The sequence below is a fragment of the Pteropus alecto genome, unplaced genomic scaffold, assembly GCF_000325575.1.
Source record: "Pteropus alecto unplaced genomic scaffold, ASM32557v1 scaffold25, whole genome shotgun sequence".
Taxonomy (NCBI): Eukaryota; Metazoa; Chordata; class Mammalia; order Chiroptera; family Pteropodidae; genus Pteropus; species Pteropus alecto.
Window position 1 is genome coordinate 3091880 of NW_006441955.1, and position 20679 is coordinate 3112558.

The following is a 20679-nucleotide window of genomic DNA, read 5'->3' on the forward strand; positions in this document are numbered from 1 at the left end:
CAATCACCTGCAGAATTAAGTTAAATATCATGAACAAAACAGCTATTTTATCAGACATGTTTTTTAAACAAAACACAATAAATATTATTGCATCATCAAATGTTATATTTTATAGATTAACTTTTTACTTTTGCAAGAAAAGGAGAAAGAGAATTAAAAGGAAAAGAAAATGCTTCCATATTTAATTGCCATTTATCTAGTGCATTTACAGACTAATATTTTCACTTAATGACACATTCAACAATATATTTCTAAATGTTGAAGAGAAAATTCCTGAATTATATCAAAATCACTTTATTTTAGATACTACAAATTAAAAACTATTTTTAAATTTTTATTTCAATCGTCTCTTTCTACTAACATATAATAGGGTATCAACTCCAAATGTAATTCTTCTATGCTATTATAATTCAGTAGAGCAACAAATCAATGAGATAATTGTAATTGGTATAAAATTGCTTTTGATACACTAATTTTTGAAAGTGAAAGTTGTCTGCCAAAAGTCTATATACAGGACATTACAAGACAGGTAAGCAAGGCTCCCAAGATATTTGCATTGTGGGAGATGAAAATAAGAAAAGAAAAGGAAGCTCCATTTAAAATGAAAATTAGAGCGGACCATAATAAATGGGCAAAAGAACTAGCATGGAAATCAACAGGCCTGGGATATATGCTCAGTTCTACTATAAACTAAATATAAGACCTTGAGTGACTCATTTCATCATTCTGACCCTCGGGCTTTGGGAGAATAAAGAGTATAAAGGCATTCTATAAACATAGATATAAAGGCTAAAAAGGCAAAACGAACACAGTATACGAGAAGAACATTTCGCTGTCATAAGTGGCTGGACTTCTGTCAGCTAGCAACTTACCTTCAATGAATCTGTTTTCTTACCTAATAATACTTCACAGCTTTACTGTATAGATTTAAATAATTAAATAAATAAAATATTGTAAAGTTCTTTATGCAACTATACATTTTTAATTAAAGAGAATAACAATGTTACTCTAAGAGTATAATTTTCAGATGATAGTAAATGTGAAGACCTCAAATATGAAGAAACGACAGTTAAGATTACTTTCAACTCTGAAATTTTGTGACTCCATGCTTTGCTTAAAAAGTTGCAGGGGCAACGACAAAATTCAACATCTATTCATGCTATTAGAAAATTAGGAGTGGAAGGGAATGTCTTCAATTTAATAAAGAACATCTATATAAAAAAAACCTAGAGGTAACATCATATTTAGAGGTGAAAGACTGGATGCATTCTAAGATAGGAAATAAGGCAATCAATGTCCACTCTCACTGCTCCTATTTGACATTGTACTAGAGGTCATAGCCAATGAAATAAGACAAGGAAAAAAAGAGGTATACAGATATAAATGATCAACATTCCTAAATGACATAACTGCCTATGTAGAATATCCCAAATTGACAAATAAGCTACTAGAATAAGTGAGTTTAGCAAGGATGTAGAAAATATGGTCAGAGCATTATTATTATTTACTGGCAATGAACAATTAGCAACTAAAAATGTTAAAATAATTTCATTTACAATAGCACCCAAAAAGAAAAAAATACTTAGGCAGAAATCTAACAAAATATACGTGAGATCTGCATATTTAAAAAAAAAAAAAAACTAAAAGCAAACAAAAAAGTGATGAAAGTAATCAAACAAGACATAAAGAAATGGTGAAATATACATTGTTCAAGGATTGGAAAAACGATATCATTACAATGTCAATACAATTCTAATTAAAATCCCAGCAGGATAGCAAGATTTTTTTTTTTTATAGAACTCAATAAGCTTATTTTAAAAGTTACATGAAATGACAGGGAAGCTAGAATAACCAAAAGAATTTTTTTAAGGGTAACAAGTTGGAATAGTTACACCATCTGATATCAAGATTTACTATAAAGCTATAGAAATCAAGATAATATGGAATTGGAGAAAGAATAGCCATATATTTCAGTGGAACAGAACAGAGTCTAGAAAGAGACCCACATACATATGGTTGATTAATTTTAAATAAAAATGCAAAAACAACTCAATAAGGGTAGTCTTTTCAACAGATGGTAATAAAATAATTAGACATCCATATATAAAAATAAATTAAAAACAATTGCAAAAAAGCCTCAATCCATAGCTCACACCATATGTAAATATCAATTTAAAATGAATCATAGACCTAAATATAAAACCCAAAACTAAGAAAATATAAACCCTGAAGCTATAAAGGGAATGTCTTCAATTTAATAAAGAACATCTATATAAAAAAAACCTTCAGAGAAAATTATGTGACCTTGAGTTAGACAAAGATTTCTTAAAATTAACATCAAAAGCCTGATCCATAAAAGAAAAAAGTGATAAACTTGACTTTACAAAAAATATAAACTTCTATGAAAGATAATGTTAAAGGAATAAAAAGATCAACCAATATTGGTGGAAAATTTTTGCAAAATACATTACAAATGACTTATATCCAAAACATAAGAGAAATACTTAAAAATAATAATAAAACAAACAGCCCTATTTAAAACACTAACAAAAATTTTGAACAAATATTTAATCAAAGAATATATACAGATAGTAAATAAACATGCAAAAATTTTCAGTCATCAGTCATTAGGAAAAAGCAAATTAAAAATCACAATGAGATACAACTGCATACCTATTAGAATAGCTAAGATTAAAAAATACTGACAATACCAAGTGCTGACAAGGCTATGTGGTAACTAGGGCTCTCATACATTGCTGATGAAAATGCAAATTGATACAGTCACTTTGGAAAACAGTTTAGCAGTTAATTATAAGTTAAACATACACTTAGAGCATAAGACCAAGCAATTCTGTTCCCAAATATTTACCCAAGTGAAGTTATAACTTATATTCACAAACACAAAAAAGTACAAGAATATTTATAGCCACACAATTGCCAAAAACTGGAACTACCTAAAAATCCCCTTAGCTGAGTAAACACACTGTGGGAGCATTTACCACTTTCTAAAAATATCTTTTTTTTTTTTTTTTACCTGCCCCTATTTATTGTCTTTCTTCTCATGATAGAACATAAGCATCCCCAAAAAAGAAAGACCTAGTCTGTTATATTCTGTGCTGATTCCTGAGCAACCAGAACAGTGTCTGGCATATCACAGGTATACAATAAATATTTGTTAAATATTAATGATAAGAAAAGTAACATTTGGAGGGCTTTCTATGTGCCAGGCAAAAATTTCAATAGCTTTGTATAAATTGTTTCAGTTAGAGCATAAAATATCTTGCCCAAGGTCACACAGTACATAGTTGAAGTAGAATACAAACCCTGACAGTCTGACTCCAAACCCTGAGCTTAATCCAAATGAGGAAATGTTGGAAGGGCATTACAGGAAAGAGCAAAATGCAGGGATGTGTGAAACAACATGGTCTCTGCAGGAAACTACAAGAAGGTCAATAAGTATTTATGTCAAGGCAGACTAAAAAGGGCCAGATCATGAAGAGTACCATATGCCAAGCTAAGAAGCTTAGACTTTACTCTAAAGGTAATAGGGAACTATTTGAGGGGTTTAACAGTGGAATGATAAGGTCAAATTTACAGTTTACATGGAATACTCCAGCTCCAGTGTGAAGAATGGAATTAAACAGCATAAGATTCTGTACAAAACTACATGTTGGGAGACAACTTCCATAGTGCAAGGAACACAAAATCAACTGAACTTGAATGACTGCAGCAGAAATAGAAAGACACATAAATTCAGGTAATAATTTTAGAAGTGGTAAAATCAAGGGGCAAATTTGATTTTGTCATCTATAAAAGAAAAATAATAATAATACCAACCTCCTTGAGTTGTTGTGAGAACTGAATACAAAGCATTTAGCACAATACTGGCACAGTATAAGTAACAAATAAATGGTGGTTACATTAATATCATTATACTTTTCACTATTACTATTTTTAGATATTGATCCACAAGAAAGGAGTCTGAGATAACTCCCATGTTTCCAGTTTGAACAACTGCATGGATAGTAGTAACATTCACTGGAAATATGGAGTAGATAGAAGAGGCAGATTTGGAGGATAAGATAAAGAGCTAACTTTTGCAAATGATGAGTTTGAGATATCCATGGGACATTTAGTGGTAATATCCAAAAGGTATTTAAATCTAGGAGTTTTTATCTTATGAGAGATTTTCAAGTATAGCTAGAATTAAGAATGTGAAAAATAGATATAATATGCAATGATATGAGATGGAATCATGGTTGTATCAATATTTAAGGAGTTTGTGTAAGAAGAAAAGCCCATGAAGGAGAATCAGAAGAAATACAAACAAGGAGAATCAAAAGAGGAATATAAGGAAAGCCAAGGTAACAGAATTACCAACAGTGACCTGTCAACAGTATCTACCAAATGTAAGATAAATTAAGAAAATGGGTATAATATGTCCATTGGATTTAGCAATATAAAAATCATTCATGTCTATTAAAATAGTGAAATGCCTGTTTAATAAATACTACAAAGTATAATGCCAATTAAATTTATATTTGAATGCTATTACAAGTATGATAATAGCATTTGGTATAATTGATATAATGAACAAATACACTAACGTAAACATACAAGTGCATTGATATACATGTACATCATGATTATATATACTGTATACAAACAAATAATTCCAGCTATAGTTCTTAGACTTTCAATTTCCAGAAACTCAAATTTATCTGTCTAAAATTTCAAGTGAAAACAACAGAAACCAACTTAAAAGAATGAAAATGTATTCACATTGGCACTCATGCATGTATACTTAAGCTCCATTACTGCTTACAACAGTGTAAGAAATACTTCATTGTTTATTAAAAAAAAAAGTTTTTCTTTTTTAAATCTCCCATTACATACCTCAGAGGACGATCTGTTGGCACACCCATATAAAAGAGGATTGATGAATTGAGAAAAAGGTGAAAATAATAATAAATAGATGTTTTGATGTCTCACATTATTGCTGAAATGAAATTAATTCCTTTATGACTAGAGACCCAAAACATTACATCATATCCCATTTATTTCTGTAAAGTTTCAAAGTAACTGAAGAAAAAGAAACAATTTATTCTAAATGTATGAACATCTTAGTTCATAAAACAAAGCAAGAAATTCAAGGAAAAGCATCTCATTCACTGTTGATGGGACAGCAAAACAGTATAAATTTTCTGGCAGCAATTCAGAAATATGCAACAAGAATCTTTAAAATATTCATATCCTTTGGCCATCAATTCCTCCCATAGGAATTTATCCTAAGGAAACAAAATGAAATGTGGGTAACACTTCATGCATAAAGATGTTCACTGCAGTGTTATTTATACAACAGTTAATGAAAAAAATCTTTATGCCCAAGAGTACAGAAATGGTTCAACAGTAAATAGCTATTGTGCAGCCATATTTATGAAGTTTAAAATAATATAAAATTGCTTCATGATATTGTTCTGTTTATTTAAAAACAAGACATAAAAAAGCATATATGGTCTAACTTAATTATGCTCTAAAAATAAAATAGAAAATGAGTAAGCCTAAAAGTAAATATGCCAAAAAGTTAATAGTATTTGCTTTTGATAGATTATAGATGTTTGAGTGGGTGGGTATGCTTTTCCTCTGCTTCTAACAATTGATATATTCCAAATTTACTACATTGAGCATTGGCTACCCTTATAATCGTAAGGAGGAAAATAAATTTAAAAAGATATAAAGAATATAAAGGAAAGAAAACAGTTTAAATACTCGAGACATATTTTATTTTCTCTTATTGGCTGAAGTTTTATCATAAGTATTTAAATAGGATGATTTGCTTTCACATCACATTAATGTTCTGCTGCATCAATAATAAATTTCCAAATAACAATATTTAATACAGGTTTTTCAGAGAAAAAAATTACTTTTCAATAAACGTACCAGGTTATTCAGTTTTCATAGACTCCTGCAAATGCACTATTTAGCCACTACTTTTGGAGATTAATATATCAGTCCTAGAATATAGCACTGTATGTTTCAAGTTTTTATCACTTCCTAAAATCATCAAGAAAAATAACTGAAAAGCTAGACCTGTTTATACAGTATATTTGATGCTGTGATTCTTAACATTCATTTAATGAAGTCAGCCTTTGATGACTAACATTTCTTTTGCCCACTAGTACCAAACCTTAAATAAGGCTCTTGACGAGATTACATTCATGCAGGTCTCATTTTGACGGAAATTGGAGAGATGGAAAAGGATTAGAAGAAGAGACATTATGAAAGCAGATCCCACAAGTCAAACTTAATAGTAAAATCATTCTCTTTCATGTGGACAATCATAAAAACAAATATCCTGTGAGCTAGAGATATATATTGTATCTTTCCAGCAAATCTTTATTCCTTCTTGAGACAGATTTCCATAAATATATAATGTGATTACAGTTGATGAAGCAATGGCCCACAGAAAGAGGCTGATAAAGCATCAGGCTTCAGGAAACTAGATAAACATGTTCATGATTTCTAGCTGTAATGAAGGTAGAACAGCACTGGATATGAAGATAGAATCCAGAGAGACAGAACAAATATTGGTTCCTCCAATTTTAAAAATAGGGATCCATAAAATAGCACCAACTCTCTTATTACAGTAATTCCTTGGAAAATAGTCGTGTTACTTGCTTACTGAATTGATAGACAAGCTTGCAAAAGAATCTGCATGAATTCAACATGTAATATGAAAATTGTAACACTCTGGCAGAGACATTTTAAACAACCAACAACAACAAAAACCGTACCTGTAAAGCAAACTAGAGGAGCAAAGAACAAGATACTCTGAAATGTATGAAACTCATCTAAAAGACTATCTCAGGTAGTATAAATTAAGAAACACATTTTCCCTAACTCTCTAGTCATCTCACCTCCCATCCCTTCTCCTGACCAGAGGAGCTATATAAAGATACTCTTTATAGAGTAACATAAAAAAAGAAAGAAAGAAAAAGAAAAAAGAAAAGAAAAACTGAGCTAGAAATCTAATGTTGCCCAAAATTAAAGAAATGCTATAATCTCAGAGCTTCTACTATATCTTTATTTAGCAAAGAATATATAATGAGGATAAATGACGCTGTTGTTTGAAAAGTAACAGGTCTCCCTACTTAAGAGTTAGTGGATTCCTGGATACAAGAGGCAAGCTAAAAGATGTACATATACTATACATAAAGAGGAAAAAATGTAAACCCCTTTGTGAATTTAGAAATTCTGGCAGATTATACTACTTTTATGAAAATGTGAATTGACTCTATTGCCTCAGAATTACTGTTTGTTTTTCAGTAGTGTGTGTATGTGTCAACCCTAAATAACTGACATGAGACAAGAACACCAACAGAAGAATGAGCGGTATGTGTTCACCTCATGATAGCAGAGAGATCTTCATAGGGAACTAAAACTTAGGGACTCAATCTAGTACATCTGGCTAAAGCCTTCTGCTGTGAGATATTCTCAAGACTCAGTAACATAGACTTTGGAAAATGCACTTTAAGAATTAACTATTGTCCTGAAATAAGCTGGACAATCCTAGGGTCAGGTATAGGTTTTCCTAAGATGGGTGGAGGGGAGAAATATTGTTATTCTTACTACAAAAAAAAATTTTTGAAAAAAAAAATCATCCATGTGAGAGAAGTGAAACCAAGAAGCAAAACTAGGAACTAAAGTTTGCCCTTGAACAGCTCTCTGTAATATTTAACATTTTTTCCCCACTTCTCCTAAAATGCTGAGACAAATCATATTTAGCTAATAATGTTCAGAACTCTCCCATATGTTGTATTCCTTCCAGTTAGCCCATAACTCCAGGAAACATTACATAAACCAAGTCCTGCGTCAGCAGTGTTGTAGAGAATTAAGAGAGTCTGTAGTAAAGTGAAGTGTCTGTTCTTGCACCCGCTTCTGCTGAAACCAATGTGCCAGGAACAGCACTGTGTCAAGGAAGACCCAAAGTCCCTAAATTCTAGACAATGACACATGCCTGACACATGATTCAACTTGCAGTTGACAGAAATGGAAAGAAGCAAGCAACCAAGTGAAAGAGAAAACAGGATAGATTGACTTGAAAGGAGAAATTAAACTCCTCACCTTCTCCCAAAAATATACAAAACAAAAGATGACAAGGAAGAAGGCAGAGGTTGTTATAGCGCTATGCTTTCAACTGCTTAAAAGAATCATATCATTATTTGTTCAAAGTTTGTGCAGAGTCTTCCATGATCAGTTGTCTTAATACAACAGAATGATAACTGATTTCTTGGGATTAGATTTTTATTATGGTACGTTCAAAGCATATGTATTTAGTTCTATTTTCATCAATACACTCTCTCAAAGAAGATTTGAACAAGATTATAAAAACATACACAGTCAGAAAATATAGATGAAGAAATCATGGTTAAAGAGAGATTAACATGACTGGAATAAAAGAAAAGTCAATACACAGAAATACAAGCAAAAACGTTTTTCAAAACCATTAGAGAGGATTGTAAAATCGGCTCTGGGTTTTCCAGAAGCCAAAGCAAAGGGAAAATAGGATGAATTACAAGAGTCACATTGTTTTTAATATATAAACATAATATTGTATAAGAAAGGAAAACTTTTTTCTGAAATTGAGGCCTGTGAAAAATGTATAATGACTCTCTCCAATAATAGAGAGAACAGTACTCTATAATATACCGTACAAGTTACTTTCTGTGGTTCCTTATGGTATTCTTCGAGGAAGCCTAGCAAGTCACACTAATGTTTCAATCACTAAAGAATGCTTTCTGTTCTCAGATAACCTATTCGCATTGTTTAATAACCTTTAGATAACAAAAACAGCATATTATACCTATTTCTCTATATCTCTCTAAACAAATCTGCACCATTGTTATAGATACACAAGAACACATTCTTAATACAGTCATTATTTTTTAATATTTCTAAAATAAAACAAAAGTGTAATCTCCTTACCAAAACCACACTGAAGATTTCCACTATTTCCCTCACCTGTGATTCTTTCACGTTTTCAACAGTAAAGTTGAACCAGACTCGGAAGCGTGGATTACAGGTATCCGGCCTAATAAACAAATCATACTCAAACTCAGAGACCTGGTCCACCCGTCCAAGGTTACCTGGTAATAAAAATTAAGAGAACTGGATTTTAATAGAAGTTCATGCAGCATAATGGTATATACATTTAAATGTTATGAGCTCCGACACTGACATTTGTTACCATTCAGTACTTGTAAGTACAGTACTCACAATCTCTAAGGCTGCCAACTGTGAATGCAGCCCAGGATAAGAAGAGGCTTTCAGCTAGGCCAGGCTGTGGTACAAGCAGCTTTTCCAGTCTTTATAACCCAGCAGATCTGTTTGGGTCTTTGACAGACTGGAATGCTATATGGAACTGGTGGCAAGCCTCAATAAAACAAGTATGAATCACAGCCAAATTTCAGTTTCATAGTTCAAAAAACAGGGATAATAATACCTTATGTATTTGTATTAAGTTTTATGGTATATGAACTACCTCTAATATATTTGATCTTATTTAATGTTTTAAACAAAACATTTTAAACAAAAATTAGAAGTAGTTACTACGTAAGAATAATAATGGTAAATTCACAAACAACCATGAAATTAATTTCCATTTTCTACACCAAGAGAACCGTTATATCAAAAACGTATAAATTTAAGTACGACTTCTATTCTTTGTCTCTTCTTTAATATTCAAATGAGCAGTGAATTGTCCAAAATGTTAACAATAGGATGGGATATAAAATAAATCAAAGAGTCTGGTGAATTCCCAAACCAGATCACCAATAGCTAAGAAAGAATAAAGATGTCTATAGACATTAACAAGGCAATTGATTGAAATGTCAGTATTGTATTTGAAGAGCACAGCAGTATGCTGCTTTAAAACATGCTCAAGTGTCTTTCTCCAAAAAGAAAACACTCAGAGTTAAACTTTAACCATATATGTGGCAAAATTTTAATTTATTTCTTTTACTAGTTCTACTAGCACCAATTTTGGGGGTTTGTTTGTTTTTATGAGTACCATAATAGATGGGAGCACTAACCTGGGAATCAGCAGACCTGAACTGACTCACTACACAACAATGGGTAAGTTATTTACCTCATGTGCAAAATGAGAACATTGAGTTTTCTAACCTCTAAAGTACCTTCCAGTTGTAACATTCTTTGGCTGCCTGATTATAGGATTGATTAGACAGTGATCCCAGATAGTAAGATAACCCATCCCAAAACCATACTAATTAACCTTAGGGGGATTTTATCTAATCTCATTAAAATTTGGCCTGAGAAGCTAGACTTATTCTTCCTTCCAGAACCAGAACAATCAGTTACCTACAGTTAATATACTCACATTAAAAAGAAAAAAAAAATGCATTGATAGGGAAGTATAAATATCAACTAATTAGGATCAAAAACTTTTATCTTAATTTTTTCAGTTTCAGTTGCCTCCTTAATTCCCAAGAAGATTCCTCGATAAATTGGTCCTTTCAACTATTATCATCCAAATATATTTACTAAGCCCTATGTTGTAGAGGGCAGAATACTCATTACAGGATGGCCCTGAACTTGAATGAGAAGATTTAGGCTCAAGTTTTATTTCTGCCTCTTAACTAAGTTGGAAAATTCACTTCACCTTTTCCAATCTGTTTCCTCAGCTATAAAGTAAGGATCATACTAATAGAAACATGGATACTTATCTCAAAGTTAATTAATATGAATATTAATTTCAATTAATATATATAATTAATATAAACAAATCTTTAATTGAAAATTAACATTTTCTGAGCATTTCTTCATGCCACATACTCTCCTAAATGCTAGGAAGACTAACCTATTTAATTTTCACAAAAACCCTTATGAGGTAGGAACTATTACTATCTTCATTTTACATATGAGGAAATCAAGGGACAACATACAAAATAACTTATCCAAAGTTATATAGCATGCAAGCAAACAGGAGTCAGAGTTGGGATTTGAATTCAAGCAATATGACTCTAATCACCAGACTAACAATTTCTCTACCAAACAAAGCTGGTTGGAAAACTACAGAGATAACATAAGTTGAAAGTACATTATAAGTTATGCTTAATAAAATTACTATCCTGAAAACAACAAAAAGTGAAAAGGGCACTATTATGTTTGCCCTCTAAAAGTTCATGAATAAAAATTAAACGTTAATGGGCATTTCAACACTCAAAAAAAAGATTCTTATTTTGTTTTACATTTGGAACACTATAAATGGGTTTTAATAAATAAAAACATCTCTTAAAATTGCTCCTGCATATAGTACTAATATTAACATATGATATTTGTCTAAAATTTATAGTTTCAAAATGATTTGATACATACACACACACACACAAAATGACATCCTTTATATTATTAAAGCTTCATCATGACCCCATGGTGAGTAAACTGAGACTCATAAATGTTTAGTGCTTGCTTAAGTTCATACTTTAATGCACAAGGGTGAGACATTGAAATAAAGACTTCTGACTCTATTGTGTTATTTTTTGGAATATACGACAGCTACAGCCAATTCACTTATTCAGTCATTCAATCAGTTATTCATTCAAAAAGTACCGTGCTATGTGTTGTAAAAAGAACAGATAGTAAATCAAACATATGGTTTTTGTTATCACTAAGTTTATAGTCTCACATAATATTAAGCATCTGGCCTTTGTTCTTCTGTGACTATTCTGTCGACCTTCCTCACCATTCCTATGAGGAGTATCCTCTCTGTTTGCATGTATAAAGAATGCTGTCTTCATATTACCTGTAGTATTTCAACAAAGTGCCAATTTATGGTCTTTTGGAAACAGCTATTTGAAAATAAGCTGACATGCCCCTATATCATCTGGTTCCATTCTATTTATATAAAAGGCAATAAAGGAAAGCAAATAGGAATCTAAAATATAAGACAATACAAAACAAAAAATAAAATGTAGATTTTAAACACAAATATATCAGTAATTTATTTCTGTTAACTATAAATGGGCTAAATATTACAAATGGTTCTGGATAAAAAACTTAACTATATATTGCTTATAGAGACAGCTTTATGTTTAAGAGCACATAAAAACTGAAAATAAATGTACAAGTTATAACAGAAAAGCACTATCAAAAAGAAAGCTAATGTAGTTGTATTTATATCAGACAAGGTAGGCTTTAAATCAAGAAATATTACTAGAAATGAACAAGGATATTTCATCATGAAAAAAGGTAACTTCATCAAGAAGATATCAAAATCTTAAAAGTATATACATCTAATAATAGATCTTCAAAATATATAAGTAAAATCTGACAAGAAGAGAGACAAACTTAGAATTATGGTGAGAAATTTTAATATACCAATACCACTAATTGATAAAAAAAAAACAAGAAAATATTCAGAAAGGATTGAGACAATTTGAAAACATGATTAATAAGGATACCTAGTTCTAATTATAGGACACTTGACATTTATAGAACTGTAGAATATATATTCTTTTCAACTGCACATGGCACATTTACTAAAATTGATCATATGCTTGCCCATAAAGCATCTCAACAAATTTCAAAGAAATTTGTACTACACCATATATGTTCTCTTATCATAGTAATAGTATTTTAAACTGAATTATAATTAACATATGACAATCAAAATGTGTGAGATTTAACTAAATTCATTCTAAAATGGAAATTCATATATATATGCATACATACACATAGATGTAAATGATTTTCATTGATTTATACCTATAGCTGAAAATTAATTATCTAACCTATTTTAAGAAGCTAAAAAAAATGAGCAACACTTTCAAACAAAAAGTAGAAGGAAATAATAAAGAAAAGAGGATAAAATCATAGAAATTTTCTTTTCTTTTTTTTTTAATGCCTACAGCACCTGATGTTCCTAGGTAGTCTCCCATCCAAGTACTAACCAGGTCCGACCCTGCTTAGCTTCCAAGATCAGACAAGATTGGGCATGTTCAGCGTGGCATGGCTGTATACTCTAAAATTATAGAAATTTTTAAATGTACTCTATAGAAAATTTAAAGTGTGAAAAGCTGGCTCTTCAAAAAGGCTTTTAATACTAACACTCTAGGCAAATCTCATCCAGAAAAAATGAAGAGAAAGAAAACACATATTATTGATATAAAGGACTAAAAGACAGTAGCATAACAAATCCGTTATACATTAAATAAGCAAAAAAAGAGTAATGAATATAGTGAACTATTTATGCCAATAATATTTGAATAATAGATGAAATGTACAATTTCTTATAAAAACATAATTTGCTAAAACTACTATTGGCAGCAATATAGAATGTGAATTATTCAATAATGAGTAGAAGGACCATATCCCTAATGTAAAACTTTCCCACAAAAAAAAAAAAATGGTTCTACTCTAACTCTTAGAAACTTATAATAAAGATAGCCATTCTCAAAACAAACTTTAAGCAAGGGGGAACAAAAAGAAACACTGCCCAACTCATTTTATGAAGCCAGGATAACACTGACACCAAAACATGACAATATTATTAAAAAAGAAACATATAGGTGAATCTTTTTCCTAAACCTAGATGTAAAATACTAAACAAAATCCTAGCTAATTGAATCCAATCATGTATAATAAGAGATGACAGATCATGAAAAGTTGGCATTATTACAAAACTGCAAGCCCAGTTTAACATTTAAAATTCATTAATCCAAATAATCACATTAATGAAATAAGGAACAAATATGTGACTGTCTCTAAAAGAAAAAGTATTTTATAAAAAAAGCAATATCTCTACTTCTGGCTCATCCATGTTAGAGTAACTGTTAAGAGACTAGTCCCATTGTAAAGAATTATAAAGCTGGAAAAATACATGAAACAACTGTTTTCAGACATGATATAACATGATACAGCAATCTCTGAAAGAAGGGACACACATAAGATGACCTCAGCTCCCACACTAGTACTGACTCTCCATCAGCGAAAAAGTTCTCAACTATGGCAGGAAACCAGAGCCTGACCAGACTAAAGAGATTTTGTGTGTAAAATATTCAGAAATCAAATTTGAGGTTGTCGAAGCAGCTAAAATCTGTGGAGTAGAGCACCAGAAAGAAGGAAACTATATGTGGTGGTGGTACTAAGAGGGTAACACAGAAAACTCTGGGATCATTTCCTGTACGTCTGTGGCTGAGGGCTAAACAGCATATGCACAAAGAAGAAACACAAAGAACTTAATATAATCAAAACAATTTTAATAAAAAAATAATATGCTAAAATGTTACAGTAATTGAGACAGTTTGGAATTTAAAAAAGACAGACATATACATCAATAAAACAGATCAGAGAATCCAGAAATAGACCCATACATATATAAACAATTGATTGTGAGGCAATTCAATGAGAAAATAAAAATCATCAAAAATGGTGCTAAAAATGAACATCAACCCTTACTTAAAATCATATACAAACATTAACTCAAAATGAATCATAGATCAAAATGTAAAATCTAAAATTCTAAAACTTGTAGAAAAAATTATAGGAGAAAAATCTCTGTTACCTTTGAGTAAGCAAAGATTCTTATTTAGAACACAGAAAATATGAAATATTAAATAACAATTGTTAAATTTATTTTTTAAAACTTTATCTCTTTGAAAGACATCATTAAAAAATGAAAAGCAAAGCCACAGACTGAAAGAAGACAATGTGTCACACTGAAAAAGAACTTGTATTCATATTACACAAAGAGCTCTACAAATCATTATTATTACAAAAAAACTCATCAGAAAACGAGCAATAGGTTTGAATAGACACTTAACAAAAAAAGATATATGAGTGGCAGAGAAGGATATAAAAGGTGCTAACCACCATTCATCATTAAGGAAATAAAAATTAAAACCATAATGGATACCATGACACACCCTGTAGAATGGCTACAAAGAAACAAAAAGGACAGCTCAATTCATTTCGTCAAGATACAGTTTGATTATTTTTACACTTAATAAATATCAAAAATAGTAATATACCTTTATAAATTACATATTAATAATACCTATAATAATTTATTCTAAAAGAATGATTTTAATCTGTAGCTTTTAAGGTATGAAAAGTCTTTTTAATATTTATACATAGAAAGTAGAGATAAAATATGATGATCAATAAAAGATTTCCAAGCAAATATACATATAGTGCATTAGGATAATTCTGTGAGGAAAGTAGTAAAAAGAAAATATGACTTCATATACAAAGAAGAAACAATGTAAAATTTATGCTCAGAATAGTCAATTTAGTTTTCAATTGACATTAACAACTAATAATCATACAGTATTTACCATTAGCCAAACACTCATCAAATTGCCAAATTACTTTAACTCATTTAAACATCATAACCCCAGGAGGTACGCTCTATTATCAACCTCATCTTCCTGTGAGGAAACAAAGATACAGAGATAAGTAAATTACTTAAGGTCATAAAGCTAAGTAATTCATAGAACCTGGCTGTAAACCCAGGTACTCTAGCTTGAGTCTGATTTTATTCATCATACCATAATCGGATATTTTAATCCAATCTGACACCTTTATATTTTAACTGAGAAATAAAGTCCATTTACATTTATTGCAATTCCTGAGTTTATGTCATCTGGCTTTTTCTAATTATTCCACTTTTGTTATGTTTCTTCTCCTATCTTCTCTTCTATTTAATCAGGTTTTCTTTATTTCTCTTCTTCCTCTCTGCTAGTTTGGAAGTTCCCATTCTATTTATGTTCTAGTAGTTATTATCCTTAAAATTTTTTAAGATCATTATCTGACATACCAAAGTATAAATTTAAATACCTCTACCTTCAAGAACCTTAGAAATATCACTCTTCTTAAAGTATTCTTTCTCCCTATTTTTAAGAACTTCTATTTTACTATATATTCTGCAGTTTCACTGCTAACATGTCGGGGAGAGGTGACTTAAAGGATTTAGTTTTACTTATTTTTCTCGGGTATTGTACTTCTCGAATCTGATATTCCTATCTTTCACAAATTATTACTTTGCATATTGTCTCTATCTAATTTTCTTCTGAGATTCCAGTCTTTCTCATTTTAATGTCACTTAATTTCTATATACTTCGTCTCTATTCATCTCTGTGTTATCTCAGTTTTGTCTTCCACTTAATCTCTCTTCATTGTGTCTAACAGATATTTAACCCAACTGCAGAAATTTTAATTTCATTGACTATATATTTCATTTTCTTAAGTTCAAGTTGGTTCTTTATAAACATGCCTGATCTGCTTTTATGATATCTTTAGTTGACTTTTGAGTCCTCTTTTATGTCTTTAATCATTTTAAACGTATGTGGTTTTAACTTCTCTTTGAAAGGCCTAGGAATTTAATCTTAGTGTTTGTTAAGTTTGCTACCTTCCATCCACACTACATTGTTTCCTCGTGTGTTTTATAATTTTCGATTTTAAGCTCACCTACATTGGAGCTTTACCTGTAAGAATCCCTGTGCTGTCAGTATTAAGGGTATGACCCTTCAGGGATTTTGGAGTTTTGCATTTGTTTTTCTTTCTTCCAGGCACTCCAGGAATATATCCATCCTGTTACTACTTTTTATATTAATTTTTCATTTGGAGAGGATAGCACTGGGACAAGAAAATGTGGAAATTTAAAACTCAAAACCATGGCATAAGGCCACAGTTACAAATTTTAGGAGAGACCATGTGTTCTGCTTTTACATATTGGAAAACTCATAAGCCTCATTAGACAGACACAGATTTGAATCCTAGCCCTGCCATTTACTAATTTTGAAACTTTGGCAAATCTTCTAACTGTTCTAGACCTCAGTTTTCTTGTGTCAAATGGAGATAAAAATATTTTATTTATAGTATTATTATTAAGATTAAATGATATCATGTATATAAATTACCTAGTCAGTGATGAAGCCCCAAAACATTGGAGTCATCCTTGAGTCTTCTGTTAACGACATACTGAATAAATAATCAACCAAGAAATCCTTTCAAATATATCTAGAATCCAGCCACTTATTATTTCCACAGATATCACTTTAATCCAAGCTACTCTCTTCTACCTGGATTACTCCCATCTGGTCTCTGTCCCCCTGTAGTCAATTCTCAACAAAATAGCCAAAGTAATCCTTCCAAAACATTAGAGAGCATGTCACACCTTTTTCAAAATTCTCATGAGGTTTAGCATTTCATTCAGAGTAAAATCCAGTTTTTAACCCATTTCCTGTTTGCCCTGAGAAAACTCACCCATGGTGCTTGCGGTTGCAGTATTTACGCCGAATAACTGGCGGATTACAGTCCTAACCTTACCCCCTAAATTTGCCATATTTCTCCAATGCTTTTCAGAGAATTACATCAAAACAGGACTGAATCAGTTGGGATAGCTCATTTGAACAGAAAACAGATGCCAAATGACCTGAAAAAAAAAGGATTACAAAGGGGACAACTGTACCCAAATCTGTGGTGAATTTACCGCACTGCAAATGGTGTGACAAGAAGGAGGTGACAATGTTGCCAATATTCCACAATGATACTGTGATTGAAGTGGACAACAGAAATAGAAAAAAAAACTAAGAAGCCATGTGTCATTGTGGATTATAACAAGAATATGGAAACAGTGGACTCAGCTGATCAAATGCTCACTTTTACCCAACTGAGCACAAAAGGCACAAGTTTTGGTATAAGAAATTCTTTCACCACCTTTAAACATTACAGTGCTGAACTTCTACATCCTGTTCAGAAGGACAATCCTGAGCACACAATCAGCCATGTGAACTTCAGACTGACAGTGACTGAAAGAATGCTGGAAAAGCATCACAAGCCAGGGCAGCAACGTCTTTGAGGTTGTCTGTGCACTGATGATGTCATTCCTCTTCGCCTGTCTAGAAGACATTTCCCCATGAGCTACCAACAACATCAGGGAAACAGAATCCAACTGCAAAGTTTGCTGCTTGTACAATGACAAGGATGGCAAGGAGATCTGGAGAGAAACGTGTTATTTTTGTATGGAATGTGATGTTCCACTTTGTGTTGTTCCATGCTTTGAAATTTACCACATGCAGAAAAAAAAATTATTAAATACTGATCATCATATACATTTCTGTTACATTAAGATTAGAGAGACAAGTTCTGTTTAGAAATAACTCCAAGAACAGTTTTATATTTTATTTTCACATTGAAAACCAGTCAGATTTGCTTCAGCCTCAAAGAGCATGTTTATGTAAAATTAAATTAATGCTGGCAGCAAGCTGTACTTTTTTTTTCTAAACAAGAAATAGGTTAAATGATTCTATATGATCTGTCCCCCCCACTCCACTTTCAACTGTTTGACCTCATCTCCTACTATACTCATACAACTTGGCCTCACTATTTCTATGTCAGGCACACCTCAGCTTTAAGAGATTTGCAGTGGCTATTCCCTCTGCTAAACTTCTCTTTCCCCACATTTCTATATAGATGACTCCCCAACATCCTTCAAGTTGTTGCTCAAATTTTACCTCCTCAATGAGCTCAACCTGACCACCATATTTAATGTTGCAAAATACTCTTTTCTCACATTCCTGATTCCTCTCACCTGCCCTAATTTTCCCAAAGCACTCATCACATTTAAGCATACTATAAAGATTATTTATTATGACTATTGTTTTCTTCTGTCCTCTCTGGTAAGAATGTAAGTGCAGGAATATTTTTCCGTTTTGTTTACTGTTGTATATCCAGCACCTGTCACAGTGTCTAGCCCAAACTAGGTATTCAACAAGCATTTGTTGAATAAATGTATAAAGAAAAGAAAATGCCCAAAATTCTTAAGCAATATAAATGACAGAGTCATAGTGGCTATATTTGAAGGTCTGTTCTGTTCCAGGCCTTGTGCTGGTCACTGGGAATACAAACATGAATAAATCAGTCCCTGTTTTCATGGAGCTTATAGTCAAGCCAGAGCAATAATTACACAAGTGGATCATTTCAATTCAAAACATCAAGTGCTCTGATGGAGAAATTCCCAGAACAACAACATCCTAAGATGCTGTGCAAAAGTGAGTTATTATTATATCTACAATAGAAAAACATAAACTAGTCCAAAAAAAAAGCTATGAAAATTTCCAACAATGGATCTTTAAAATTGTAAATATTTTTCTGTTTGTCCATTGAATATTATTTTCAGAAGTCAGTCAACTTAAATAGCCTATGTACTTGACCTCTAAATGTTGGCTTATTTTCTTTGCATAAAATGTACACTATATAGTTCACTTGATTTTCCAGAATAATGAGGTGCATATTTTCTTCTTTATTTTGGCCATTAGTTTTTTCTGTATTCCAGGAATATAAAGGAGCTCTAACTGAAAAACCTCTCTCTGAAGAGAAATATATAAGCTTTCTGTTTTCGAAAAGAAAAAACTGTATGCAAAAAAATGTATTTCTTTTACTGCTTTCTAAAGGGCTCTTTTTCATTAATTTATTTTTTCATCAGATCTTTTATCTCACACTAGAGATTAAACTGAAAAATATCTTAAATTATCTAGGAAGTAGATAAGGAACAACAGATACTTTAACTTATATTCTGAATTAAAATGCCCATTGGAACGGGTGAATTGGGATCTAGGGGTCCTTGTAACTGACCCTCTGCAGCCTCTTTCAGCTTTATGACTCTTTGAAAGAAGGAAACTCAAATTATACACGTGAGTAACATTGGAATATTTAAAAAGATTAGGAGCCCCTGGAAATAAAAAGGAAAACTAAGAACCTCATTATGCTGGAAAATTAGCAACTCTCCTATTCTGTCCGGCCTATTAATTTCCAAAATTTCACCTTCTAAAGAAAAGTAACCACTTTGATTCAAGTAGACAGGTTAGGAAGATCCTCTCAGAAAACAAAGTGCTCATCCATGTGAGAGAAATGACCTCTTTCTGGATATCATTTAGAGTCCTGGATAGGGCAATTTACCAAATGGTACCTGCTTCCCTAATCTCTCCTTGGCAGATCCACATTTTCCTGAGAACATGTTTGTTTTCTTGGCTCAAAAAAAAAAAAATTAAAAGGCTTTTAAAGCTGTGCATTTGCCTGATCAAAAGACTAGAAAGGCAAAGGGACAGAAATCAATGTAGTCATCTTACATCACTACAGTGTTGTTGCCTCTATATTCAAATAATCAACAACAACGCAGAATCATAATTAGCCCTTCCTCCAGAAAAGATTGAAAGAAAAAGCTTGAAAATGCATATTATTAAAAAGTCATCAGATTTGTATGGAAGCACAAAAGACCCCAACGCCATCCTGAGAAAAAAGAACAAGGCTGGAGGAATCACTCTGCCCGACTTCAAATTATACTACAAAGCGACAGTAATCAAAATGGCATGGTATTAGCAGCAAAACAGACACATGGACCCATGGAACAGAATCAACAGTCCAAGAGTAAACCCATATTTATACAGGCAAATAATTTTCGCCAAAAAAGCCAAAAACATACAGTGGAGAAAGGAAGCCCTTTTCAATAAATGGTGTTGGGAAAACTGGAAAGCCACCTGCAAAAGAATGAAACTAGACAGTTGTTTATCACTACACACCAAAATTAACTCAAAATAGATTAAGGACCTAAATATAAGACCTGAAAAAATAAAATGCATAGAAGAAAACATAGGAACTAAA

General features: G+C 31.7%; 1 protein-coding gene and 1 pseudogene across 1 annotated transcript in view; both read right to left on the reverse strand.

Moving 5' to 3' along the window:
• AGBL4 (ATP/GTP binding protein like 4) overlaps positions 1–20679 on the reverse strand; it is a 956697-nt gene that overhangs the window by 873052 nt on the left and 62966 nt on the right. Inside the window, 1 exon segment of the mRNA XM_025051987.1 lies at positions 8986–9146. Coding sequence (XP_024907755.1) covers positions 8986–9146 — 161 coding nt within the window.
• Positions 12920–13038, reverse strand: LOC112485875 (annotated as a pseudogene).